This window comes from Pogona vitticeps, chromosome 10, assembly GCF_051106095.1.
Source record: "Pogona vitticeps strain Pit_001003342236 chromosome 10, PviZW2.1, whole genome shotgun sequence".
NCBI lineage: Eukaryota > Metazoa > Chordata > Lepidosauria > Squamata > Agamidae > Pogona > Pogona vitticeps.
The window spans coordinates 5,370,057-5,396,763 of NC_135792.1; the positions used below are offsets into that span (position 1 = coordinate 5,370,057).

General features: G+C 43.5%; 2 protein-coding genes across 21 annotated transcripts in view; one reads left to right on the forward strand and one right to left on the reverse strand.

Moving 5' to 3' along the window:
- The window catches only part of RPGRIP1L (RPGRIP1 like), a 65,448-nt gene extending 49,039 nt beyond the window's left edge, over positions 1-16,409 (reverse strand). For 6 of the 9 annotated variants that reach the window (XR_013538607.1, XR_013538608.1, XM_020800038.3 and 3 more), the window contains exons 1-8: positions 16,274-16,409; positions 12,208-12,333; positions 11,392-11,536; positions 9,400-9,698; positions 7,135-7,243; positions 4,680-4,823; positions 2,266-2,371; positions 1,176-1,322 (exon numbers count right to left, since the gene is read on the reverse strand). Coding sequence is in view for 6 of the 9 variants with exons in the window: in XM_020800038.3 (XP_020655697.3) it covers positions 1,176-1,322; positions 2,266-2,371; positions 4,680-4,823; positions 7,135-7,243; positions 9,400-9,698; positions 11,392-11,536; positions 12,208-12,283 (1,026 nt within the window). In the remaining 3 variants the exon portion in view is untranslated. Of the gene's footprint in view, positions 1-1,175; positions 1,323-2,265; positions 2,372-4,679; positions 4,824-7,134; positions 7,244-9,399; positions 9,699-11,391; positions 11,537-12,207; positions 12,334-16,273 lie in introns of those variants that run through there. The other 3 variants (XR_013538609.1, XM_020800042.3, XM_072980860.2) reach the window with 3 other exon arrangements.
- A 108-nt stretch (positions 16,410-16,517) lies between these two features.
- FTO (FTO alpha-ketoglutarate dependent dioxygenase) overlaps positions 16,518-26,707 on the forward strand; it is a 228,703-nt gene continuing 218,513 nt past the window's right edge. For 10 of the 12 annotated variants that reach the window (XM_020800047.3, XM_072980731.2, XM_072980732.2 and 7 more), the window contains exon 1: positions 16,518-16,808. In XM_020800047.3, coding sequence (XP_020655706.3) covers positions 16,752-16,808 — 57 coding nt within the window. In that variant the 5' untranslated portion in view covers positions 16,518-16,751. The remainder of the gene's footprint in view (positions 16,809-26,707) is intronic. The other 2 variants (XM_078380459.1, XM_072980729.2) reach the window with 2 other exon arrangements.

Consider the following 26,707-nt stretch of genomic DNA (forward strand, 5'->3'; position numbering starts at 1 on the left):
GCCACAATTACCATGCCATAGAAGACTGGGCTGGGCTAAGATAGCGCGTCCCTTGAAAACTGCTAACGAAAGAATTTTCACCAGGGATTGTGTTTCTGTATTTGAAAAAGACTCCATGGTTTATTAACACACTTATGGGCTGCCTGACATGTGCTGTTACTATAAAAATGACTTGCTCAATGACTGGGAGTAAGACGACCGCCTCTCCCCCATTAGAAGCTTTACTGAAGTGAACCCCTCGTTCTTCCTTGCCATTGACTAAACTGACTGGAGCTGCAGGGAGCTGTAATCTCACAAGATGTGGCGATGCAAACATTCCCCACATACTGACATTAGCCACTGACATTTGCTGCTCGTTAGGAGCTCAATAGTTCACTGCTCACTATGCCAACAGGACAGATGTTTGCAAGGGTGGCTGGTTGGCCTATTCCGATTGCTCAGATTCACATGCGTCCAATTACAGGGTAACAACTACAGTGGTGCCCCGCTTAATGATTACCCCGCTTGACGACGAATCTGCTTCACGACAATGTGTTTGCAATCGCAATTGTGATCGTAAAACGATGTTTTAATGGGATTGTTTGGCTTCCCGACGATCGGTTCCCTGCTTCAGGAACCGATTCTTCGCATTACGATGATCAAAACAGCTGATCGTCGGGTTTTCAAAATGGCTGCCGGCTGCTCAAAATGGCTCCCCGCTGTTTTTTAGGACGCATTTTTTGCTGCACAGGCACCCGAAAATGGCCACCCTATGGAGGATCTTCACTGGACGAGCAGGTATTTCGCCCATTGGAACGCACTGAATGGTTTTCAATGCGTTTCAATGGGCTTTTTTATTTCACTTGACGAGGATTTTGCTCTACAGCAATTTCGCTGGAGCGGATTATCCTCGTCAAGTGAGGCACCACTGTACAGGGGAAAATGTTGGGAATAATCTATATAAAACAGAAAATATTTACTGTGTATGAGCCATATCAGTGGGTAAGTATATTAGGCCTATCTCCTGTGCTTCTGCCAGATTCCTACCGAAAAGACAAAGAAGGAGATTTCTAACGATAAGGAAGCCCTTTGGTTCCCTAGCTTTGGCATTAAACAAACTTGTCCAATGCTTTTTTTTTTTAGCATTGTGGAAAGACTGGGCTCCTTCTGAACCTTTGCTCCCCAGACGTCCTCACCTCTTCTAACCGTCGCTTTGAAAACGTTGCGGCGTGCAGCTCTCTCTCCAGCTGGAGGCACCTTGAACGTTCCTCTTTGAGCTGCAAGTTGAGTTCGTCGCCTTTTGCCATGAGCGCGTCGTGGCTAACTTTCAGATTCCTTTGATTCTATGGAGGGCAGCAGAGGGAATGCAACAGGTGTGAGTTTTGGGTGGCTGGGCAACTGTGCGGGACGGACCCTATGCCCATATAGAGGGTATGTACTCAGAGTTGAATGTTTCTCCCCGCAACAAGATTGAAGCCGCATTGCCAATCCAGTCCAAAGGAGATGATATTGCAACAGGTCTGAGAGAATGGCATTAGAGATATCAAGGAAGAGGGTGGAGGGTGATCCTCCTTCCTCTCGATTTAATGCGATCCCCTCCCAGTTCAGCTGCAAGGAGAAGGACCAAAGCAAACATCTGAGCAGCAATTAAGGCATTGTGCTGTGGTTACTGCAGTTTGTGGACAAAAACACTGCAGCAGCAAGCAAAAAATGAACCCAGCCACAAATACGCCCAACCGGCTCCTTGTCATCTTGCAGCTAACCCCACGGCTGTGGTGGCTCAATGTGTATTCTTTCACTCCTTTGCAGTGAAACTCCACTTTGAGGATTTAGTTAGAAGAAATGTAGTGTCTTAAAAATGACAAGGGGAATCGGCTGGCCGCGTTTGAAATGCATGTCATAGGGTTTCAACTGAGGGTACCTGAAGAGCTGAAATGTGGCACAAATGTGTGGTTTTATTTCATAAGCATATAACTAAAACATCAAAATAAATATTTACAATCAGTTGAATGTCATAAACCACTTCTGTTTGCCCTTTAGGCTAGAATCCTGTAATACATACCCGGGTTATCAATGGCACTGAACTCAGAGGAGCTTGTTTCTGAGCAGAGATGGGTAAAGGCTGCCCTTTCAGCACAAACAGCCATCTTTGCCTTCCTACGGGTACACTTAAAGGTTCGGAACAATCCTAACAAAGTCAACCCAGAAGGAAGTCCTCCTGGAGTCCAACAGGGATTTCCCTCCCAAGTAAACATGCTTAGGATTCTAGCCAAAGTCTTTCCTTACCTCTTGAAGCTGAAGCATTTTGTCTTCCACGCCTGCCAGCTCACGGCTTTTCTCCGCCAACTGCTTGTGGAGTTTGATCATTTCAACATTGTCCCGAATGCTTAACCTTCCAAACATACATTTAGGAAAAGGGACAGGAAAAAAAAAAAGAGAGATCATGGCAAGATCTACATTGCAACAGTCACTTTGTTAATTTTGTTTTGGTTTTAAAAAAATAAACCACCCTCTTGAAAATCAGTTCTTTCTGGTTCTTGGATTTCTCAGCAATTGAGATGTCAATCTTTTATTACCTAACTCCATTTCTTTTGTTCAAACTAGCCTTATAAATTGTTAAATATATCTAGGTTTTATTTGAAGAGGTCAGAAAATGACTTGCTATTTAGACATACTGGTTTATGCTATGGAAGATTTTGTGGTGAAAAGAGCAACGTTATGCTTACAATAGGAGACAATTTGTTTTTACTAGCTAGCCACATTTTTCCAAACTTCTGGTGTCCAAGAATTACTATTTCCTGCAGTTTCCTCTGAAATCTTAAAAACGTTCCCCAAGTTATTTGCAAGGCAAGTGACTCTGCATTTTACACAGATAATGCCCCAAGACTGACATTCAAATAAGCTACAGATGTATGTTAACGTTGACCATCTTGACCGAAATTCTATATGGCTGAGATTCTGTTATGTATTTCCCCTGCTGAGACTGAACTGAAAACTCACAATTTAATCTTGTTAAAAGTCATCAGGCAGCTAAATACAGATTGGTTTTTTTTAAAAAAAATGTATCACAGTGCAGAGTGACCTCATTATTATTGTTTTTCCATGTATTTTGAGAAGAAAAAATGGTTTAAAGGAAAACTCCTGAACGACTTAACTGCTAATACCAAATAAAGTATGATAAACATCAGAACAGAATCACACATCTTGAAATAGATTGTTTCTCCTTCAATACTTATCTGTTAAAGACAGGCTGGAAAAATTGTCCTCCTGCCATGCTGGAACCAGAAATTAGACTACAAAGCTTAGACATCTGTAAACCAGCTGAGGACTTGAAATACTTATATAAAAAATTCTTCTGAATCTCAGAATCCACTGTGTTTTGGCATTACTTGGTAAACTGTCCTTACAGAGAAGATTAAAAAGCTCTTAAATCAGGAATCTTGCCCGAGGAACTGGTTTATTGGACCCCTCAAAAACATAGCTGCAGCAAGGAAACACAACACCCTTGCCAATTGGAAAGACCAAAAACTCTAATGCAATTTCATGTTTTTATTAATCTTGTTCCTCACATCAGACAGAGAGCAGAAATGCTTGGAGTGAGTTTTTCGAGAGGTTTCTTTCTATTCTTGTTTTTCAATTTATGGAGTGGGAGAGAATTGCACTTATCAGGTGCAGATGGAAGTCCAATTGGTTCTGCTAATCATCATTAATTGACATATTACATGCTGCCCAACTCACTCGCCTGGTTGAGACATGACTGAAAACCTTATCTTCCCGTTATGAGAAGTAAGAGCCTTGTGGCGCAGTGGTTAAAATGGAGCCCTGCAGTGAAAACTCTGCTCACAACCTGAGTTCGACCCCCTTGGGCTCAGGAAGCCAGCTCAAGGTTGACTCAGCCTTCCATCCTTCCAAGTAAATTGGTAAATGGAGGACCCAGCTCATTGGGGGGGGCACACACAATGTGTAGACTACACAATTAAATTTTAAACCACCCAGAGAGAGTTTTAAGCACTCTGGGGTGGTATATAAGCACCACACTTTTAGTCGAAGTGCACCCAGGACCCATACATTTTTCCTTCCTCTTCCCTTCGGCAGACCTAGAGAAGGCTTGAAGATGTCCACTTTCTATTTTTAAACCAAACCAAATTCCTCTTCGTGTCCAAATTCAAGGAATTATCATCTGACTGACTAGATTAATGAAGATTGTGAACTCTAAATTTCCCTAGACTCAACTGAGTCTGATTGCCATTACTAGTTCTCTCATCACCACAATTATGCATAACCTTAGAATTATATCTTGGCCAGTAGGAGGCATATGAAGCCTGCTTTACAAGAAATATTATGCTACACACTTAAAAAAAAAAAAAGGAGCATGAACAAAAGCAATAAAGTAGGACCGTGGTATCTGCAGGGGATCAGTTTCAAGCCTCATTGCAGATGCTAAAAAACGTAGAAGTATAGAATGCTATACAATGCTTGGTCTCTAGCTTCTTCTAATGGCCAGTAGTTATCTACACCCTGGAAATGTACATAACTATGTATTTTTGGGGCCTTTTATTGAGTATTTTCAGGCAGTGGATAAATGAATCAGCAGATACTGATTCCGCAGATAGGACGGTCCTACTGTACTTTACTGCCATAAGACATAGGAACTTGTGTAACTTATGAACTGGGAATATCTCCCTTCTGCTTAACCATACCGTTGACCTGTAGCTTGCTGCTCTTTCATTTGTAGAAGAGCATCGTCAAAATCTTCTTCTTTCTTCTTTAACTCACTTTTGAGCATTTCCACTGTACTTGATAACTCTTCATTGTGCAGCTTTTGTGATTCAATCACGTTCTCTCTGCAAGTCAACAAGAGGCAGGTTGTTGGGTTTATTTATTTTTTTGCTTGTATCAATTATACAGCATATACGTAAACCATAGCAAACAGAACAAAACACGTGCTTTATCATGCATATAAGACCATTCTTGACTCACTGTTCTCAAAGACGACAACTAGTTTCAACAAAAGGTATCCCTGAAAGAAACTAAGGATAATTAGGTTGTCTAGATCTAAGACACATATTTAATACATTGTAATGCTTTCTAATATGTATTGTTAAATTCACCATATGCAAGTCACAGTCCACGTGTTTTTCATGTACACTATAGATTCATTATTAAGATTTCCATCAGACACGGTATTTTAAACTAGCCTGTTGCTGAGCTGATGCATTAAGAATGTTTCATGGAATTTAACAATGCATCTTTTTGAGATGATTTTTATAATGCTAGAGAGGAAGGAGCTTGAACTGGCTATGTTTAGCTGTTAGCTCAATTCCATATATGTCTACTCATATGTAAGCACTACTGAGTTCTAAAAAGCTTATTCTCAGCTCAACACAAGATTGCCATCTAAACATAGTCTTACAACACTGCTTTTATATGGGCAATTGAGTAATCTGATATCCTTTTCTCGTTCACATGGGTCACATGGATCATGCATTTTATATTTGTGGCTGCTTTTACAGATCTGTAGTTAGTCTGACTGTTTATCGTTTTCTTATATTGTGATTTTTTTTTATCTGCACCTTATCAGCTGCCTCAGGCCATTGCTTTTGGAATTGGGTTTAAATACCGCAAATCAATGTGAGGGCATACTGTATTTTTTGCACCATAAGACTCACTTTTTTCCCACAGAACAGGGGTGTGGAAAATCTGTGCGTCTTATGGAACGAAGAAAACAGATTATATTTTCCTGTTTTCTTCTCCTAAAAAATTGGTGCGTCTTATGGAAAGGTGCGTCTTATGGAGCGAAAAATACGGTAACTAGCGTATCTTAGAGATGTGAAGTAAAAGCCGCTTAAATGATATATGCAAAGACATTTTAACGCTTGAAAGGTTATGTAAATGCTATCAGTAATTATTATGATGACTGTGTAATACACAGTCATATGTGTGCGTATCATATTAGATCAGCGAGGGAAGGATGTGAAGGAAAGAGCCATGTTGGCTTGTGTCTAATCCATGCGGAAAGCTCAACAAAAGATTATTTCCCTGCGGTTTAGATCAGTAAGCAAAGGTGATCTAAGGGTTTCAATAGATGCTTTATCAAAGGAGCTGTACACGGGAAGAGAATACATACATGTGGACATGTACAACATGTCTGCACCTCCTCAATGGAAAGAACTTGTTCTGCTCTTCTTCCAGAAAGAGCATCTTCTCGTCAAACCTCACTTGACTCCCTTCTGGCACTACAAAGCATTTTTGGGATGAGCTGACGGCAGTTCTGCTCATGAGCTTGACTAGAGTATATTAAGTTGACCAACCAAGATGCTTGAAGCAGAGACCAACTTAAAAAGTGCGTTAAGCATGAACAAAGCTTTCTGGCCAAAAGAGGAAACGTGGAAGGTGGTTATAGATGGAATGGATAAGAGAGAGGGGAAGTGAGGGGCAAATAGGCTTCAAACCGAGGGCAATCTGGGCCAGTGATGAAGGCTGATGATCAGAGGAGGCTGAGAGAGGCTGATGGATAGTAACAGTGGTATAGGAACTGATTACACAATAAAACAACGTTGTTGTTTTTAAACCACAATTAAGGCAGAGCAAGGAAACATGCTCCAAGGAGAGAATAGATGCCTTTTGATTACTTCAAAACACACACACACATTGGGCTCCTCATAGGGCACATGTCCGATGGTGGTGACACGGATGTAGTCCCGCCGACGCTGCCCCTCCCCTCTGCAGCGGAACAGGGAGACTCATCTTCCTGCCTCCTTGCCAGAGCGGTTGGCTGTGGGGAGAGGCCAAGCAGCACTGGTGGGACTACGGTCATGACTGGAGCCATGTCGCCACGGTTAGACACGTGCGCTGCGAGGAGCCTGGCGAGAGAACCAGACTGGTTCGAGGAGGGGGGCAGGAATGGATCACTGTGGCACCTGTGGTGCCGAACATCGTATTTGTATCCCCCTCTCCCCTCAGTGTGCCCCCTCACCAGGTTCTTGGGTATGAGAATGGGACCCCAGCCCTCCGTGTTAAAATGAAAACCTAGTCTAAATGAATGGGGCTCTTGCTTTCTCTTTCTCTTGACAGTGACCTGATTAATAACCGTAAACTGCGGTCAAACTGATGCAGACGATGGGGAATGGATTGAGAAATGTAAAAATAACATACAAGTTTCTTATCTCTGCTCTTGCTTCTTCGAGTAAATGGTGTCCATATTTGGGTGGCAACGCTTGTGGGGATTTCAAAGGCTGGACATCTAGATCCTGCAATCTCATTCCTGCAAGGTGTGATAAAACAGAGGGACACATTTATTGAAAGGAAGGCGATGAAGAGGAGGAGGAAAGAAGCAGAGAATAGCAAGAGGACAGCCAGCAGCCATCCCAACTACGATCAGTCTAGGAGGAGGATTTCTATGACATATCACAATTCCCTGAAGCTTGCACCTGAACTCACAAGCCACTTTAAACATGTTTATGAGTCATCTCACCAGATTATTGGTGATAAGGTTGATATATAAGGTTGACTCAGCCTTCCATCCTTCCGAGGTGGGTAAAATGAGTACCCAGCTTGCTGGGGGGGCAATGTGTAGCCTGTATAATTAAATTGTAAACCGCCCGGAGAGTGCTTGTAGCGCTATGGGGCGGTATATAAGTCCAATAAAATAAATAAATAAATAAATAAACTTGTCCAAACCCACTTCTAAGTTCAAACATAGGCTGAAGAAAAAAATAGGACATATCACAGAAACCCTTCCCTTATTAATCACTTTCTGTTAATGAGGTATATCATTGTGGATGTTGCAGAAACCTAAAACAGACAAGGTGGGAGAGGATTGGGGGTCTAGAGCAGAGACCTTCCTGTTTCTTGAAGAGGCAAACACACACAAAAACCCAGTTCTTCCTCCTTGAATTTGGCGGGACCTAAGGGAAGCAGAGCTTTTATGTAGGGAGAGAGCAATAGCATTAAAAACAAACAATAATTGCATTCTGCTTCCAAGGTTCAGGTTGTGTTGTTGTTTTTTGTGTGTGTTTTTTAACAAGGGCTGAGGAAGGAAAAGAAGAACTGAGGCATTAATGTAAGAGCCACAATGAACCATACGTAGAGCACTGTAGTCCAGTCCCTTTACCTTAAACTTAGACCTTATTTAACCCCTTCAATGTCAATTAATACTTTTTGTCCCCATTGAAGCTGCAGGTTTTCTTTTAAGAGTTGAACCAAAGTGTCTTGGAAAATTTTACAGGAGATGCCCAGACAGTCTACATGTAACCTTGTTTCACTTGCTTCACTGAAAAACAGGCTGATTTCTTCTGTCATGATTTGGGGCACATGTTCCATCTGCACGAGGACTGAAAATCTTTTTTGTTAGCAGCGAATGAATATATGGGATGTTTTAACTTCTTTTGGGGTAGGCAGCCTCCAGAGATCTGCAGGAGGCCCCTGACTCGATTGTGGAAGATAGCACCAGCCTCAGTAACACCAAGAGCTCACCCTATGTTTTGTTTTTAAAGTACAACTACAGGAAGGGCGGAAATGTTTAGTAGAATTCCCTCTTGTTTCCTAAAGGAGGTGAGGGGACTCTCTAAATAAGTATGAGGCCCACAAGGCACACTCTGTACGATCCTGCCTTATGCAAAGGGGTAATGTTTAAAATGAATAATTTAAACCACACATTTTTCCTTAATGCTAGCTGGATAGCTCAGTGAGTTAAGTACAGTGGTGTCTCGCTTAACGATTATCTCATTAAACAATGAATCCGCTTGACAATGAGGTTTTTGCGATCACTTTTGCGATCCCAAAATGATGTTTTAATGGGTAAAATTTGCTTAACGATGATTGGTTCCCTGCTTCGGGAACCGATTTTTCGCTTAACGATGGTCTGAAAACAGCTGATCAGCGGCTCTCAAAATGGCCGCCTGCTGTGCAAAATGGGTCCCTGCTGTTTTTAGGATGGATTTTTCACAAGAGAGGCACTGGAAAATGGCCGCCCTATGGAAGATCTTCGCTGGACGATTAGGTATTTAGCCCATTGGAACGCATTGATGACGGTTTCGCTCTACAGCGATTTCGCTGGAACGGATTAATGTTGTCAAGCGAGGCACCACTGTATCTGGCTGCAGAGCCAGTGGTTGAGAGTTCGATTCCTCCACTGTGCATTCCAGAAGAGCCAGCCTGGGAGGCCTTGGGCAAGCTTCTCCCAGAAGAAGGGAATGAATGATGAACCTTAGAACTGCAGAGCTGGAAGGGACCCTATGGATCATCAAGTCCAGCTCCTGACAAGGAAGCACGGTGGGTGATTGGAATCTCAACTTCTGGCTCCGCAGACAGAGACTTAAATCCCTGAGCTGACCAGCAATTCTCTACCTAAAAAACCCCGAAAAAGCTCTGCTGTTAAGTCAGAATTGACTTTGAATGGCACACAATTAAAGGAACTACCTTTCCTTACGTGCCCTTGGGCGCCCACACCCTCGGTCCCTTTTTTGAGGCCCGTGTTGACGCGTGCCTGGACGTAACTGTAGGGTGCGTGCCTGTGGCCCTGAAGCTGCAGCTGCTGCTTGGTTGAAATCAGCCGGTGGCGAATGGCTTCATTCTGTTTCTCAAGCTCCCGGACCTTCTCCTGCAGCTGCTCAATCACTTCCTCCATCTCGACCTCGTGGCCCAGCCGCTTGGGGCCGCCGCCAGCTTGCTCAGCTCTCTTCTTGTCATTCACTAGCCGTATTAACTTGGTGGCCATCCTGCAAGGGGTGGCGGGGGGTAGGGGGGGGGAAATAACATACAAAAGATGGAAAAGAAAAGTCAGTATAAAAAAACGTTTCTGTTGAAAGGCACATAATCACTGTGAAGACCTCAGTACAGAACCTGAATAATAAATTTCAGGTTTTGATATAACTATTACTGCCTGTGAAGAAGCCTTTGAAGATAATTGAAACCACTGGGTAGCAATCTGCTTTATAGCACTGACAAATAACAGTTTCCTAAGGCTTATCATTTAAAGTTTAGTAAAGAAGGAGGGATACATATTTACTCCATATGTTGCTCAAATTTGGAACGCATGACCTTCCCAAGGAACTCGGCATGCTGTTAAGTACAGCTACAGATTGGGGATGTGGCGGGGCCATGCATAAAAGCTGCCGTCCCATATGATATTAAGCTATCTAACGCATGCTTACAATATGTAACACATTCTATTGATGTAGTGCTTCCAGTTTGAGTAAAAGGGGGGGGGGGAGAAGGCATACATTTCAGTTCTAAAAACAAGTAGGTGGGCAGGCTCAAAGGCAGGTCCTTAATAGCTCGTGTCGCCTCGCTACATCTCATGCTTAGCAAATAATGCCAATGCGCTTAAGAGGGGGTTTAACAGTTAGCCGTGGGATATAATTGGATGCAGGAGGCATGGTTTTCATCTAGTTTTAAAAGGATACAAATTTTGCTTTTGGCATCTCAAGAGTTGTACCTTTGATTTTTCTTAGTTTTGATAAACATGGGGAAGCCAGAACAAAAGACAGAGAGGGCATGTGGGGGTGATGTAATATACAAGAGCAGAAAACACTTCCAGCAATGAATTTTATGGGGGGGGGTCAAGAAGGAGGGACTTGGCAGGAAAAGAAAGGAGACGTGGCTTTGATGGAGGAGAGAAGTTCAAGACTTTACAAAATTGGTCGCACATCTTCAAGAGCTGTATCTACTTTACAGGGAGTCAGGTTTTTTTTCTTTGCAGTGGTCCAGACAGGAGACTGAAAATAGAGACACACTTCATTCATTTAAAAGAGTTTCCTTTATTTTAGCACAGTGTGCTCACAAGCCTTTTACTTTTATAAAAAAGAGAGAGAACAAAAGTGTATGTGTGGGAGGAGAACGGTAATAGTTTCGAGATGTCACAGAACAAGTCTACTTGCCTGAGAGCTATGCACTCAAGATGTGCAGAAGAAACACAGGAACTTTGTTTTTATAAAAGAAAGACATACGCAAGGGCCGATAGCTGTAATGGGCACAAATGACGGAAGCCCCATGAAACTGCACCCGGGATACAGCGTTATGTATCAAGATTCTCCTAGTTGACATGAAGTGAAAGTGAACAGTTCAAGAGGCAATACAGGTGTCCATTGGGTACCATCCTTTGGCATATCTGCCAAATCTCTGTTTTGGAGCAGTGCTTTCCAGCCTTGGATCCCCAGATGTCTTGGAGTACAACCCCCAGAAATCCTGGCTAGCACAGCGAGTGGTGAAGGCTTCTAGGAGTTGTAGTCCAAGAGTATCTGGGGACCCAAGGTTGGGAACCACTGTTTTGGAATAACAGCCTTCTCCAAGGGGATAATCCTGGTACTGGCTGGAGGTGGTGGGGACTGTACCTCTGCACATCTGGAGAGCACCATTTCAAGACAGGCTGCTTTAGAAGCCGTATTTCAGAAGAGGAGGAGGGAATCAGACCTTTTAATTTTATCCTCTTGTTTGCGACCATGCTGCTTGAGTAAGATGTTCTCTTCGTGCATGCGGAGGTACCGGTCTTCCAGCTCCTCCCGGCTGATGCGGGAAACGGCCTGCCGAGCCTTCATGTTCTGGGCTGTTGCTGATTCTATAAAACAGGGAGAAAGTCACAGGAAGGGACCCAACTCCCACCCCTGAAGGTAACAAGATCCTGAAGTGACTCAGCAACAGATGTAGGTGTTGATTTTCCATCCAGCAACTGATTCAGTGATTGCACAGTAACAGAAGAGTAAGTTGACTGAATCAGTGGGAATTTGGTGAGCCAACCCCTAGGTGCCATTGATTCAAATGGGCCTATTCTAGCTGCAACTTACTATGCTAAGCAACAGAATTTCGGTGACAGGATCTATTCTCTAGCTGAAATTAGCAATAGATTACTGGCTCAAAGAACCTCATTAATTGGTCATACCAAAGACCCAGTTGGTTCCGCACCCTTTACACAATGGCTATGGTTGCTAATCACAGAGAGAATGAGAATTCATGATGCTAAAAGCACTTCCCAGCACTTTGGTGTTCCTACCACTGCTCTTCTTAAGGGTCCCACCAGAACTCAACCAAATATGTGCAATTATGTAGCACTGGAAATAGCTCTGTTTCTTCTGATTATATGGTCAAGTACATCTGCTTCAGACTTTATTTTTACCAGGGTGTCCAGTTCAAACGCGGTACTGTATAGATACAATTTCCTTAAATTCAACCCAAGAAATTTATTTTTCTAAAGAAGCCGGTTGATCAACATTTGTAGAAAGCCTTACCAACCTTGTAGCCCTCCAACACTCAGGCCTACATCTCTCACTGGCAGGTCCTCTGATGTTTCATCAGCTGTAGCCAACATGGCTAGGATGTGGATGGCAAAGCCTAAATCTGTCTTCCTTGCTTTGTTCTCTTGTTGTCATTTGCAGAACAAAAGCACAATGTGAATTACACGACACCAAAGGAAAGAGAAAGGTAATAACAGAGGTCAGCCCCTTCTCACCACACATAGGCAACAACTTCTCTAAGTTATTTTAGGTTTAACCATGGTCCACTCTTAAGATCTGGTCCCATAATCCATTTGTTTAATAGGGTGTTTAAGGCTTTAACTCCACATACATTAACTCCACATACTTGATCTTGTAAACTACTAACATGACTAAGCATCTGTAATTTTGCTTACTAAAATATGCCAAAACTGAAATAGATACAATTTAATGAGCTGCTTTGCATGCAAATCTGAACCATAATTTAGCATTTAAGAAACATAGTGACCCTCAGTCCTGCTTGTTCCTTAACCCTTTCTGCATAGATGAAGCACTGCTTGTTTTTTAATAGTTTTTTTTTAATAATCATTGCAGCTTGTCATGAAATTTGAAGCTGACAAACTATGATCAGTCATAACTACTGTTTGCCAGAGCAAGCCATTTTTAAATCATAGGTTGTGAAGCTCATTTGTTTGAACAAGCCACTGCCTAGACTGAGCAGTATTGAGAGGTGGCACAACTATATTAATGCTTTTTGCGACATGAAGTGAAATTTCATAGCTTGAATACAACAGCAGTTTAACAAGACAAAATTATGTGCTATAGAGATAAGTGGCACAGGAAGGACTCACCAAAGCAAGTGGCTTTTGTAAAAGGATCATTAGATGTGGTTGAACTTCAGACAGTATAGCTAATGGATGGGATATTTCTAGCTGTGATATTAAGCTTAAAAATAGTGCCTGTGTTGCTATTTTTGAGCCACTAGCCAAACACTAGTCTATTATCTTTATTTTTCGTATGTTAACCCTGCATTGTGCTGCTTTATGTAAACAAATGAGCTGGATCCAGGCTGAGTTATATTAAAGAGCAAATCCACTGAAATCAATCAGAATTGAATTAGTTCTGACCGAGCTCCCATTTCAAGAAGATGACACATACTTTCAATCTACATGCCCATTTAACATATCAGTATGCGTTACTTGACACACACAACTGACATAAACGCATACATGCATGGACATATATGTGTATATAGTTTACAGACTCATTGATAGACACACGCATGTACATACACATTGACTGATTGCCTCTGATTGTCCTGTTTAAGCTCTGTTTAAGTAGGAACGCAGCCCTTCAATGATTCTTCCTCTTTAGAGTTGCCTACACTGGCTGTATTGGTCAGTGGTTCATGTCTCTGCCTGTGGAGCCGGAGGTTGGGAGTTTGGTTCCCCCACTGGGCCTCCTGTGAGCACAGCAGCCTGCTAACAACCTATCTCGTGTTATGCTGAATCAAATCACCTTACACGTATCTGTTAGGTAGGCCAGTTTACATTTGATTCTCACCCTACCCAAGGACATCACATGAGGTGCAAGTGAGTGGGTCTGCTTGGGCATCAGTGGTGGGGGATGGATTCTCCCCCCCCCCCCGGACAGGTCTCAGCCACAGGCCTGGTCATACACCCAACTGCAAGGATGGGGATTCAAGTTGGCGGGGGGGGGGGGGGCTCAAGGTCAAGTCCAATTTAAGTCACACCAGTGGCTCAACCCTTTTTCTTTTTCCCAGTGGTTCAGACTCAGTTTGTGACTTGGAACCACCCACCCACCCTTCCCCTTTTTTTTCTGGGGATAAAGCTTGTTTTTAATAGGAACTTGGACTTGGGGCTGGGGAGTCGGTTTTGATACTCGGATTTGGACTCGGGTTTTGGTACTAAAGACTTGGATTTGGGTCTTGGTACCAAAGACTCAGATTCCAACTCAGTTCTTGGTGCCAAAGACTAGGACTTGTGTCTTGGTGCCAAAGACTCAGACTCAGGTCTTGGTGCCAAAGACTCAGGTCTTGGTGCCAAAGACTCGGACTCGGGTCTTGGTGCCAAAGACTCGGACTCGGGTCTTGGTGCCAAAGACTCGGACTCGGGTCTTGGTGACAAAGACTCGGACTCGGGTCTTGGTGACAAAGACTCGGACTCGGGTCTTGGTGACAAAGACTCGGACTCGGGTCTTGGTGACAAAGACTCAGGTCTTGGTGCCAAAGACTCAGACTCAGGTCTTGGTGACAAAGACTCAGACTCGGGTCTTGGTGCCAAAGGCTCAGACTTGAGTCTTGATGACAAAGACTCAGGTCTTGGTGCCAAAGACTCAGACTCAGGTCTTGGTGACAAAGACTCAGACTCGGGTCTTGGTGCCAAAGGCTCGGACTTGAGTCTTGATGACAAAGACTCAGGTCTTGGTGCCAAAGACTCAGACTCAGGTCTTGGTGACAAAGACTCAGACTCGGGTCTTGGTGACAAAGGCTCAGACTTGAGTCTTGATGACAACGACTCAGGTCTTGGTGCCAAAGACTCGGACTCAGGTCTTGGTGACAAAGACTCGGACTCGGGTCTTGGTGACAAAGACTCGGACTCGGGTCTTGGTGACAAAGACTCAGACTCGGGTCTTGGTGCGAAAGACTCAGGTCTTGGTGCCAAAGACTCAGACTCAGGTCTTGGTGACAAAGACTCAGACTCGGGTCTTGGTGCCAAAGGCTCAGACTCGGGTCTTGGTGAAAAAGACACAGACTCGGGTCTTGGTGACAAAGGCTCAGGTCTTGGTGTCAAAGACTCAGACCTTGGTGCCAAAGACTCGGATTCGGACTCAGGTCTTGGTGCCAAAGACTCAGACTCGGGTCTTGGTGCCAAAGACTCAGACTCGGGTCTTGGTGACAAAGACTCGGACTCGGGTCTTGGTGACAAAGACTCAGACTCGGGTCTTGGTGCGAAAGACTCAGGTCTTGGTGCCAAAGACTCAGACTCAGGTCTTGGTGACAAAGACTCAGACTCAGGTCTTGGTGACAAAGACTCAGGTCTTGGTGCCAAAGACTCAGACTCGGGTCTTGGTGACAAAGACTCAGACTCGGGTCTTGGTGACAAAGACTCGGACTCGAGTCTTGGTGACAAAGACTCAGACTCGGGTCTTGGTGCGAAAGACTCAGGTCTTGGTGCCAAAGACTCAGACTCGGGTCTTGGTGACAAAGACTCGGACTCGAGTCTTGGTGACAAAGACTCAGACTCGGGTCTTGGTGACAAAGACTCAGGTCTTGGTGACAAAGACTCAGACTCGGGTCTTGGTGCCAAAGGCTCAGGTCTTGGTGTCAAAGACTCAGACCTTGGTGCCAAAGACTCGGATTCGGACTCAGGTCTTGGTGCCAAAGATTCAGACTCGGGTCTTGGTGACAAAGACTCAGACTCGGGTCTTGGTGACAAAGGCTCGGATTCAGACTCGGGTCTTGGTGACAAAGACTCAGACTCGGGTCTTGATGACAAAGACTCAAATTCGAACGCAGGTCTTGGTGCCAAAGACTCGGCCTCAAAGACTTGTCCGCATCCCTGCTTCAACACCCCTCCAGGACACGCCCCTGCTCCCTGCCAACGCGCTGCAATTCGCCACCACAAGCGGCCCAACCTGCACATCCAAACGCCCCCCCCCGACCCACGAGGGGCAGCTGCACCCGCCTGGTGCCCCATGTACACTTAAGCCCCCCCCCATTTATGCTAAGACCCCCCCATCCAGCTTCCTCCTCCTCCCCCCCCCGCTGCCTGCCCTGCATGCACAGCCACGTGTCGGGTTACGGAGAGACACGCACCGGTTGCCCATCATCTCCCATCATCAACCACCCTGACCGACGACGCACCAGTCCGTGCACGAAAAGGAGACCAAGGTTTTTTCCCCCTCAAGCGGCCAAGCCGAGCTTCCCTGGGCCAAACGAAGCCACGCCAAGAGACCCCCAAAGAAGTGACGAGGGTCCCTCAGCTGGCCTGGCTCGCTTCTCCCTCCTCGCGCCCTCTCTCCGCCCTCCAAGCCCCTCACAAGCCCTTCCAACCAGCACTCACCGCGGCCCGGTTCCCCTCCGCCTCCTTCGTTAGCAACCAGCCCCGTTGCTAACCATCCAGAGCCACTTCCGCCCCGGAAGGAAAAAAGAGGCGGGCCTTCCGCGCAGCGGCGGCCATGTTATTTCACCCGGCTCCGCCGCGCGCAATGCCTTGTGGGACGGGTAGTTTCCCTGAGTCCGAGTCCCTCCCCGTCCTCCCTGCCTCCGCTTCCAGGGATCAGAACGCCCGAGTCTTGCGCTTGCGCATTCTGCCCCGCTCTCGCTCTCTCTTCCGGGCTTGGCGGGGGAGGGGGGAAAAAGAGAGAGAATGCGCGGTGCATCTTGGGAGCTGTGGTCCTTTTGGTTGCAAAGCAGCCCAGTCTGTTCCTGGGACTGAAATCCTGGGGCTTTCTCGTGGCTGGAGTTGTAGTGGTGGAAGCGTGTTCGTTTAAAGGCGGGCTCTTTGCACGTGAAGCCAATGCAGCAGCCCCCCAAATAGCATGATCACAATGATGAAGAGGAAGAGAGGAAGAGGAGAAAATGAGAAGGATGCCAAGGTAAATAATATAAATTACAGGAAAAGCAACAAAACCGAGTGAGTGCAAATAGATTAATTTTTTTAAAGCAACTTTATCACCTTCTTGCAACACCAAAACAAGAGAGTCCACAGTAACTTAGGAATGCAATTCTGTCAAATGCATGCACAGGATCCCTTGACAGTGCAATCCTGTTTCTGTTAATTTGGAAGCAAGTCCTGCTGATTTCAGTGGAGTTTTCTTCTTAAAACAGCTCTGCATAGGATTGCTATTCTGTGGCTGGACCCCATGCATTCCGGGAAGCAGAATCCAAGGCGGAATGATGATTTCATCCACTGATTGTGTTTGTGTGTGTCTGATTAGAAAACATCCCTGTTGATACACATCAAACAGAGTCCCGGGAAATAAATAGAGGACTGTCACATTGTTGACCCTGTTTGTTTACTGACTGTTGCTTACAAAAAATGAAAGAAAGAGAGAAATAAAATTGGTTAGACTTTTATAAACTGCTGCAAGACTGTTGCTTTTTAATCCCCAACAATCGACAGCAGGCTAACATAGCTACATATTTAGAAATTTGTTTCTTTACTACATTTATAAACATTTCAGAGCCTGGCAAAGTTATTGTGCTGGTTATAACTCCCAGAGACCTCCAAACAGCATGAATAGGAATTATAAAAATCGTAGTCCAAAAATGTAATTTTTTCTAAACTGCAATTCTTCTCTTCCTCCGGAGAATTCAGGGTGACATATATATGGTTTCCCTCTATTTTCATTCTTTGCAAGAGTAACTAACTGCGACCCAGGTTGAGCCTCATGAATGAATGAAGGCTTGGAGGTGGATCTTCCCTATATTTGACACGCTAACCGTTATGACACCATACTAATTAGTACTCAGTTTGTGTTCAATGTTCCTTTCCTTGGATAAATGTCTTCCGATTTATGTTTATTGAGAAATGGCCATGGATTTTTCCGGTGGCAAAAGCTGAGGTGGTATAACCATGATGTGAATGGTTCTGAACAATAATATAAAGATAGCCGCGAGTGCTAGAGATTAAAAGAAGGAAGCTTCTTGCAGTCCGAATAGGACACAAACATATATTGGAAACAACTTTATAAATATGAGCATAAAATCGTAGTAAGTTCTCGTTCTCTTTTTGGCCTGAAAAGGCCTTCAGATCACTTCCAGACTTGAAATAAAACCTTGGTGGATTTAAATAAAGTACCTGAAAGGGACCCTCTTGAAGCCATGATGGGCTATTTCTGGGACCTAATTTAATCGGCGATTTGTGGGTCAATCCAGGTATTGCTCACCCCAGTATCCTATCTAGAGATTTCCAGTCTAATTCTGTTTCAACACAAAATCTTCTCCAAATCCAGGAGTAAAGTTAAAGCAACACATCGAATCTATATGGCTATCTAGTTGTTGGTGTTATTATTATATAGTTATTTGGAGCAGAGACCAGGCACAAGGCTACCCAAAAGAGACTTCAAATAGCCAGTCGTGACAATGGAAGCCTTTGGGAATGCAATCTGCAGTTTGCAGGCTGACACTTTTTTTCCAAATGGGAGGCTCCAGAAAACTGTCGGAAGAGGTACGGATGGCCCACGTGGTGCAGTAGTCAAACTTCTACCGGCCTCTCGCTGTGCATGTTTCCTCAGAACTTAATCTCGGAACCAAATACATGCTGCTGGTTCATTAACTGCATAGTAAGTCTCTATCTTCTGCAGAGTCATCTTATATAGAGTAACAGTGGTAGCCTCACCTCCTTAGCTGTTTGCATGGATGGGCCCATTGCTTTTCCTGGTAAAAGTTTGCAGTTTTAAAAAGACCAGGACTTACATTTTAAAAAATGTTTCAGTCTGCTCTAAAGGTGTTTTTACCACTTTTATCTAATCATTTTAATAGCAATACATATATGTCTCATTATTTTTCAATGCAGTTGCTTATCGGGTTTCCACCTGGGTCAACGTTCGATCATTTGTGAGCTGCCTCGGGTCCAGTGATTGAGAGAAAGGCAGGATAAGAATAAAATCAATAAAATAAATAAAATGGCCGAATTATTGATAGCAGCAGTATGGCGCCTTTGGCTGTTTAGAGGTTTTTGATTTTACCTTCCAGAAAACCAAGCCAATGTAGGTAATGGGGGTGGATCGTGGGATTTATAATGTAAAATGTCTGGAAGGCCAAAGGTTCTCCACCCTAACCCAAGACCTTGCAAAGCTCCCCTACTTCAGAGTATATTAACCAAGACTTGATGGATTTGTGATCCTATTTGTTATCCAGTACCTACATGTAGCCATGTCTAAATCATCATCATCATCATCATTATCATAGAACTGCAAAGTTGGAAGGGACCCTATGGATCATCGAGTCGAGCCGATGTCAAGGTGGCACAGTGGGGAATCGAACTCCCAACCCTCTGGCTCTACTCTCTCTGTTCTTTCACTGTCTCCTCCACTGTAAACGGACTCCCATGATGGATTTTTGTTGTTATTATTTATTTATTTATATACCCCGCCTACAGTGGGGTCTCTACTTAAGAACTTAATCCGTATTGGAAGGTGGTTCTCAAGTTGAAAAGTTCTTATGTTGAATCTGCATTTCCCATAGGAATGCATTGAAAACCATTTAATCCGTATCTGCTCTTTTCCGTCCATAGAAACTACTGTGGAACCTCTACTTAAGAACTTAATCCGTTTTGGAATGGTGTTCTTAAGTTGAAACATTCTTAAGTTGAAGCAAAATTTCCCATAGGAATGGACTGAAAACCAATTAATCCGTTCTGGCTGTTTTTTTGTTATGTAGAGGTGCGTTCGTACATTGAAGCATTAGTAGTTCCCATAGGAACTAATGCAAAGCTGGTTAATACGTACTCTACCACTAGGGGGAGAATTTTTTTTTTACCTAAGATGACCTAAGGTTAAAAAAAGAGCAGGAAAGGTTTTTTTTCCTGTTCTTATCTTGGATTTCTGTTCTCAAGTAGAAGCAAAATTTAGCAAATGGAGCTGTTCTTAAGTTGAATTGTTCTTAAGTAGGGACGTTCTTCAGTAGAGACCCCACTGTATCTGGTTGGTGAGGACCACTCTAGGCGGCTGTTGTTTTTGTTAAAGGACTACTTTGTAGAGGTGGGTCCCGTTTATGGAAGCTCTCTGGTGAAAACAGGCTTAGCTGCCCCATGCTATGAATGGGACAGAGGACTGGAGAAAAGTGCATGGTCAATGTCATGAATCTTCTGTGGGTTAGAGGGGGAAAAAAGCACACAAGCTCAGCACTGGGGGAATGAAATGCAAGATGGAGCACATGGCAAATGCTCTCCGTTTTAAAATTCATCACACCGCTGCAGGTTCAGATTGCCCCAGCTGTTAACGCTGGGACCATTACGATAATGGCTTCCACAAATGAAGGAGAACCAACGCACACACACCCTTTATTACCAGAGGGGTAATTTTCTCTTCGCGTGTAATGGCAGCGAAGCCCTCGTATTGATCAGCCCATCAAGGTACTAATCCGCTGTAAAATTACTTGTTATAACTGAAAATGTGTTAATCCAAATCGGCCACCATTCCGACTTTCTGTTTGCTATTGAATACCCGGCTGTTAGATGGTTTATTTTTCATGATTTAGAGCCTTTAAACATTGATAAAATTAGGCTGTTCTTTGGCGGGAATGGATGTTTAATCTTCACTTATAGCTCAAGGATGTCTTCTGGCTTTAAGGAGGACATCCAGTGCTTAATTAAGGAGCAATGTCTGTCTTGCTGTCCTGAATTATGCTAGTGCTTTAGATTGTGTGGATTTATTCAGGGGGTTTAATGTAAGGTGGAATATAAAACTGTCTCTGTGTATGTGTTTGCGGTTATGTTTATGGGTTGGCATGCTGTAAACGAGGCCGGGATGAAACCTACACGTATTCAAACGTCCATCAATACAAGGCTTATCAGCTGGGTTCTATCTACTGAGGTGCTTGTTTCTGTCTTTTTTTAAAATTGCAACCTCTACACACGCAGTGCGAATTTGCCTCTTCTACGGGAAGTACTTCCCAAAGCAAGGCGTGAAGGATCAATCTTGTTTTAAGACTTCTGTGACAGTGTGAAAACAGAGAAAACAAGTCTCGCATCCTGTTTCCAAAACTTGCTAGGTGTTTCTAGGAAGCTAGGGCTCTCGATAAGGTTCTTTGAATTACCGTATTTTTCGCACCATAAGACTCACTTTTTTCCCACAAAACAGGGGGGTGGAAAGTCTGTGCATCTTATGGAGCAAAGAAAACAGATTATATTTTCCTGTTTTCTTCTAAAAATTGGTGCGTCTTATGGAAAGGTGTGTCTTATGGAGCAAAAAATACGGTACGTGCTTTGGTTTCAGGGGAGAGAATAGTGTTCAGTTCTGTATTTTTCATCAGACTATAAACCTCAGGATTCCATAGGGCTAAACCATGGTACTTAAAGTCGAGTCAAACTCCCATAACTGTGTTCTGCCCAAACATCCCATATTAGTATAGACGTTGATGGCCTTCTTGGCTGTAACCTTATTTGTAAGATTGTCTGATTTCTTTTAAACGTTTTCTAACTGACTGAAATGGCAAGTCAGTTTACTTTTCTTCTACTGCAGATTCCAGAATTTCCTAACAAACCTGGCCAGTTGCTGTGACGATGGGAATTCTGGCACTTGTAATATAAAAAAAAAGTTTTCTGTTTATAATTCATGAGCTGTGTGTTGGTCATTCAGGTTTTTTTCCCTCCTTCCTTCCATTTGGCTTTTCCTCCCATGGAAGCAGCTAAACTACCTGGGAACTGAAAGCTTAGCCTGTCATCCAGACCCAGAAGTGAGGCCTGTTACATCCACAATAAACCAGCATTGGAAACCAGCATTGGAAACCAGGTTTTGTTCTTGCTTTTTGTAGGGAATGTGGCAAGCCAGGTATCCTGGTTTGGATGAGTTTTCTGATTGGCTGATTTATTTCTGATTAATTGATTTATCCTTCTGGTGGGAAGAAAAAGAAAGCCTCTGGGATTCTCTTACTGTTCTATACAATCAGTAGTGTCATTATGTCATATGGAATTACAGATTACATATTTTAATTCAAAAATGTAGAGAAATACATTCCTTTAGGACGTCATGTGTTGTGCAAACACACAGATTACCTTGACTTTGGAGGCTAAGTAACATTGTCGCTTATTAGCATTTCGGCTGAGCGATCACCAGGGAATATCAAGAATCTCTAGGTAGGATTAGGAAAGACACCTGCTTAAATCCAGGAGAACTGCAGCTCTGCTCAGTGAATCAGTATAAGGTAGCTTCTTCAGTTCAGTTTGTGTATCTTCAATCTAGTAGCGATAAGCTGAAATGCTTTCACTTCCCATCCTTTAAAGGGACTTTGGGTAGTTTCAGTGGGACAGATTTCATGGCCCAATCCAGACCTGGAAATGGGAAACGGTGGTGGGGAAATAAAACCAAACCAAAATGCTCACTTACACTTTTGATATGGGGGGGAGGGGGTTGTGGGAGACCTGGGATAGGGAAGCATCTCTGACCACCGACATACTCACCATTGCTGACTTTTCTGTTGGCATTTTGAGTGGGTTTCTAGGACGCGTGATTTTAAAATGACTGACTGGTGTGAGGCCTAACTGCCTGGCTAATGCTTCATTTGAATGAGCTGCACACCAAAGATTATGCCCCAAAGTATTCTGCAAGACTCTGGGATTTTTTGGCAGGCAGGTTGATGTTGTGGTTCTGTTATAACACCTAACAATGGTTTACAAATGAAGTCACGATTAAACCATGGTTTACAAATGAAGCCATGATCAAATCATGGTTTACAAATGAAGCCATGGTTCCTTACCAGCAAACACCCACCTGTCAAACTGTACTTTGCAAATAGCCACCATACAAGCATCTGGTCTTCTTATTGGAAGATGGTTTGCAAACTCCAGCAAAGCAAATCTGTTTTGGGCAAATTGTGATAAAAGATACTGTTCTACCCCCAGTGATTGCTGCATGCAATAGCATCTCAAAGAAGGCAGGAAAAGAGGGAAAGAGCTGAAACTAAGATTGTGTACATTGGTCCTGAACACAAATGATGGTTTGGAATCTAAACTACAGTTATCACAAACCATGTTTTGCAGCTCTATAGGAAGTTACCCAATTTTAAGACTTTCCTATAGAATGCTTGGGAAAAACACGGTGGAAATTCCTGGCTGTCTCAATTTTGGGGGGATTGCATTTTACACACGTATGTGTACATCAAATATTATATACCACTTTGGATGGAGTAGCTACAGCAAATGGTAATTCTCTGTTAATGTCTGTAGTACAGTAGCTTTGTGTGTTGTGTTCACATTTCTAGCATCTTCCAAAAACTTGGGGGCCATCAATCAAGAGGTACAAATGTTTCTAATTCAATGGCTTTTATTTTGTTGCGCTGTGTAATGCTCCCACGAAGAACAGTTCTCTCCAATCTTTCTCTCTTTTCACTTTTGCTCCCTCTTATTTCTCCTTTTTATCTGCGGCTCATCCCGCCATTTTTATTTAAGGTGATAAAGTTCCCTCAGCGCAACTGCTGTCGTCACCTCTGCCCTCAGCTAATCAAATATTTTAGCCGGAGGGAAGCATTTATCTCCCACTTTCATTATTATTATTTTTGTAGCTGTAAAGATATAGATACGTCAAGAGGAGGCTGTAACAGCCAAACGAGGTATTGATCGGCTGTATTTGGCAATTTCTTTCTACCTTGCCGTCGATATCCTGTCAGACTCTGACTGTACTGTGGTTGACCTCACAAATGGCTCTTTATGTTCCCATTGGATTCAAATGATATACTATGCTGAAAAGTAAATCAATGAATGATTATAAAGTTTTGAGTATTATATCATGGCCCCAAGGCAAACCGGGGTTTCATGCACTGCATGTTTGAAATGATAAGCTTGTGTGAGGAAGCAGTTATTGCTATTTTTGGAGCGGCTTCATTGCGTTCCCATCTGAAATGGCTAATTTATGGATAAAACGGGTTACTTCAGACTAAAGCAGGGAGGTGGGCTTCTGGTGGCGTCTCATCCTGTACTTAAAAAAAAAAGATCGGTGTTTCAGGAGAAAGACTAGCGGAGAAGTCCTGTTCCCAAATGGCTGGTTTTTTATTTATTTATTTATTTATTTTATTTATATCCTGCATATCTGGTCGTTTTTCCATGCAGAGCAGCAGGGAACAATTGGGGTTGGGCTTTTAGGGGCAAATGTTTGCCCTCAGGGTCTGAAAATAATGAAATAGGTAAAAACAAAGAGCAAAAGATGGTTGTGAATTTTAGGATGGGGGAAAGCCGGCTTGCATCCGTGTGTGTGTGTGTGTGTGTGTGTGTGTGTGTGTGTGTGTGTGTGTGTGTGTGTGTGTGTGTGTGTGTGTGTGTGTGTGTGTGTGTGTGTGTGTGTGTGTGTGTGTGTGTGTGTGTGTGTGTGTGTGTAGTGGGCTGAATGTGTCCCAACAACCACCATTTTGACCAGCCCTGATATAGAGCAATGTTGTATATGTCAGTCAACGATGGAGAGCTCAGTGGTTTAGATCTCTGGCTGGAGAGCCAGATTTGGGAGTTCGATTCTCCACTTTGCCTTCCTCACAGGGGCTAGACTTGATGATCCATAGGGTCCCTTCCGACTCTGTAGTTCTCAGATCACCATACCATACCGTGCCATTGCCTGTAAGCAAACCAGTGAGCTGTAGTGGTTAGAATGGTGGACAACAACTCACAAGACCCTGGTTCCTGTCCCTACGTGGCCATGAAACTTACTGGGAGATCTTGAGCATGACACAGCCTTTGTCTCCTCTACCTCGAAGGACTGTTGTGAAGACGAGGTAGCGAGGACAAAAGCCATATCAGGTATTTTGAACTCATCAAAAGTAAGATACAAATATAACTTAAAAGCAGAAGCGACTTCGTCCGAGTTAATCCGTTCTGCCCTCAACTCTGTCCATTTTGTTTTACCCTCCAACTTTTAGCCAGAATTCTGTGTCTACTGAGGATTTTTTGGTCCTCATTGTGTTTGCTTTTAATTTTGCCAATGTTTTTCTTTTTTTAAAATGTTATGTCAGGAGTGGAGCAAAACCTGCAAAAGAGGAAAAAAAATGTCATGTGTTTGTCAGGGAAATCTGCCAGACTTTGTCCCTTCCCGCTTTCCCATTCTTATAAGCAGCATAAATGTGCTATTTATCTTAAAATCCATGAAGGAGTAGCTTTTTCTCCGACTCTTAGTATCACATACACATCAGTGATATATAAAGCATGGAAGGCATTAATAAACAAAATTGATTGTTTGTAAATGTTTCTCCCATCCCTCAGGTGTTTTATATGTTAATGTAGGCAAAACTAAATGAGTTTGCATCACTTACCAGAAAACATGCAGGTCTTGAGTTGCAACTGGCTTTAAAATAAAGTAGACATGTGTTAGGCAGAATATAATGCTGCTTTGTGTTTGATCATCGGCTGGAAATCATAACTCTTCTGGAAGCACTGCTTTGAAATCAATAATTAAATATTCCCACCAACCCAATATTTAATTGAAAGGATCTAGCTTTTATTATCCTTTAAACAAACAAACAAATCACAGCTAAACACTATTTCAGTTGTGTAAGAAATATGCATATCAGGCAAAACCAACAAGAAAAATAAGAAATAAAGAAGACGAAAGTGTTGTGGTACCTCAAAGACTAGTTACTATATTTTGATTTGAAGTCCACTTCCTCAGACGTAAGAGGGGCACATATTTATACATTTGTAATGGCCCCAAATCAGAGATTGTATTTGGCCACATGCTGTTGGCCTGGCAATCATCTTCAAAGCCTCTGTTGATATTTATTTTCCCTCCCAGGAAGCATTGTTCTGTAAACAACTTGTGCCCGAAAGCAACCCGGTGTTTTTGAGAAGGGACGAACTGTGGTAGTCCCCATCGGACGGGGTGTGATGGGGGTCAGGAAATAGAAGGCATAGGAATTAAATCAAGGATGATGGGGCTGGAAACCAAGCCCTATGAAGAAAGACTGAAAGAACTGGGCAGGTTTCCCTTTGAGAAAAGAAGACTGAGGGGAAATAGGATAGCACTTTTTGAAGACTTGAAAGGCTGTCCTACAGAGGAAGGGCAAGACCTGGACTCCAGCTACAAGAAGCCAGATTTTGGCTTGAATATATAAAAAAAAACTTTCCAACTGTTAGAGTAGTACAACAATGGAACCCATGACCTCAAGAGATGGCAACAGTGCTCCAACACCGGAGGCCTTCAAGAGACATTTAGACAATCCTCTGGCAGATCACTGGAAGGACAGATCCTGAAGCTGAGGCTCCAGTACTTTGGCCACCTCATGATAAGAGAAGACTCCTTGGAAAAGAGGAGAAGGGGACGACAGAGGACGAGATGGTTGGGCAGTGTCATCAACATGAATTTGACCCAACTCCGAGAGGCAGTGGAAGACAAGGAGGGCCTGTCGTGCTCTGGTCCATGGGGTCACGAAGAGTCGGACATGACTAAACAACAACAAAACTTTAGAGGGCTTGGGGCTTTGTTTCCGGGGTCTAGATTCACACCAGCTTGAACAACTAAACAACAACAACTGGCAAATCTGCTTTGATTTGTATTCCTGCACTGAGGAGAGGGTTGGTCTCCATAGCCTTATAGACCCCTCCCAAGCTTCATTAGTCTACGATTCTATGAAATTCTGAGGTGGGGCGGGCAATGTTGGTGGGCTCAGTGGCCAATTTTCTTTCATGGAACCGCCAGGAGTTTGTGGGGCAGAACAAATAAAGCAGAAGTAGCCAGAGTTTGGTTAAAAAAAATATTGGAAGTTTTTTTTTTGGGGGGGGGGATAATCATTGCAGGGGATGGTGCTGAGGCAAGACTTCCACGATTGACAGTTCATTTTGTATTTTATGTTTATT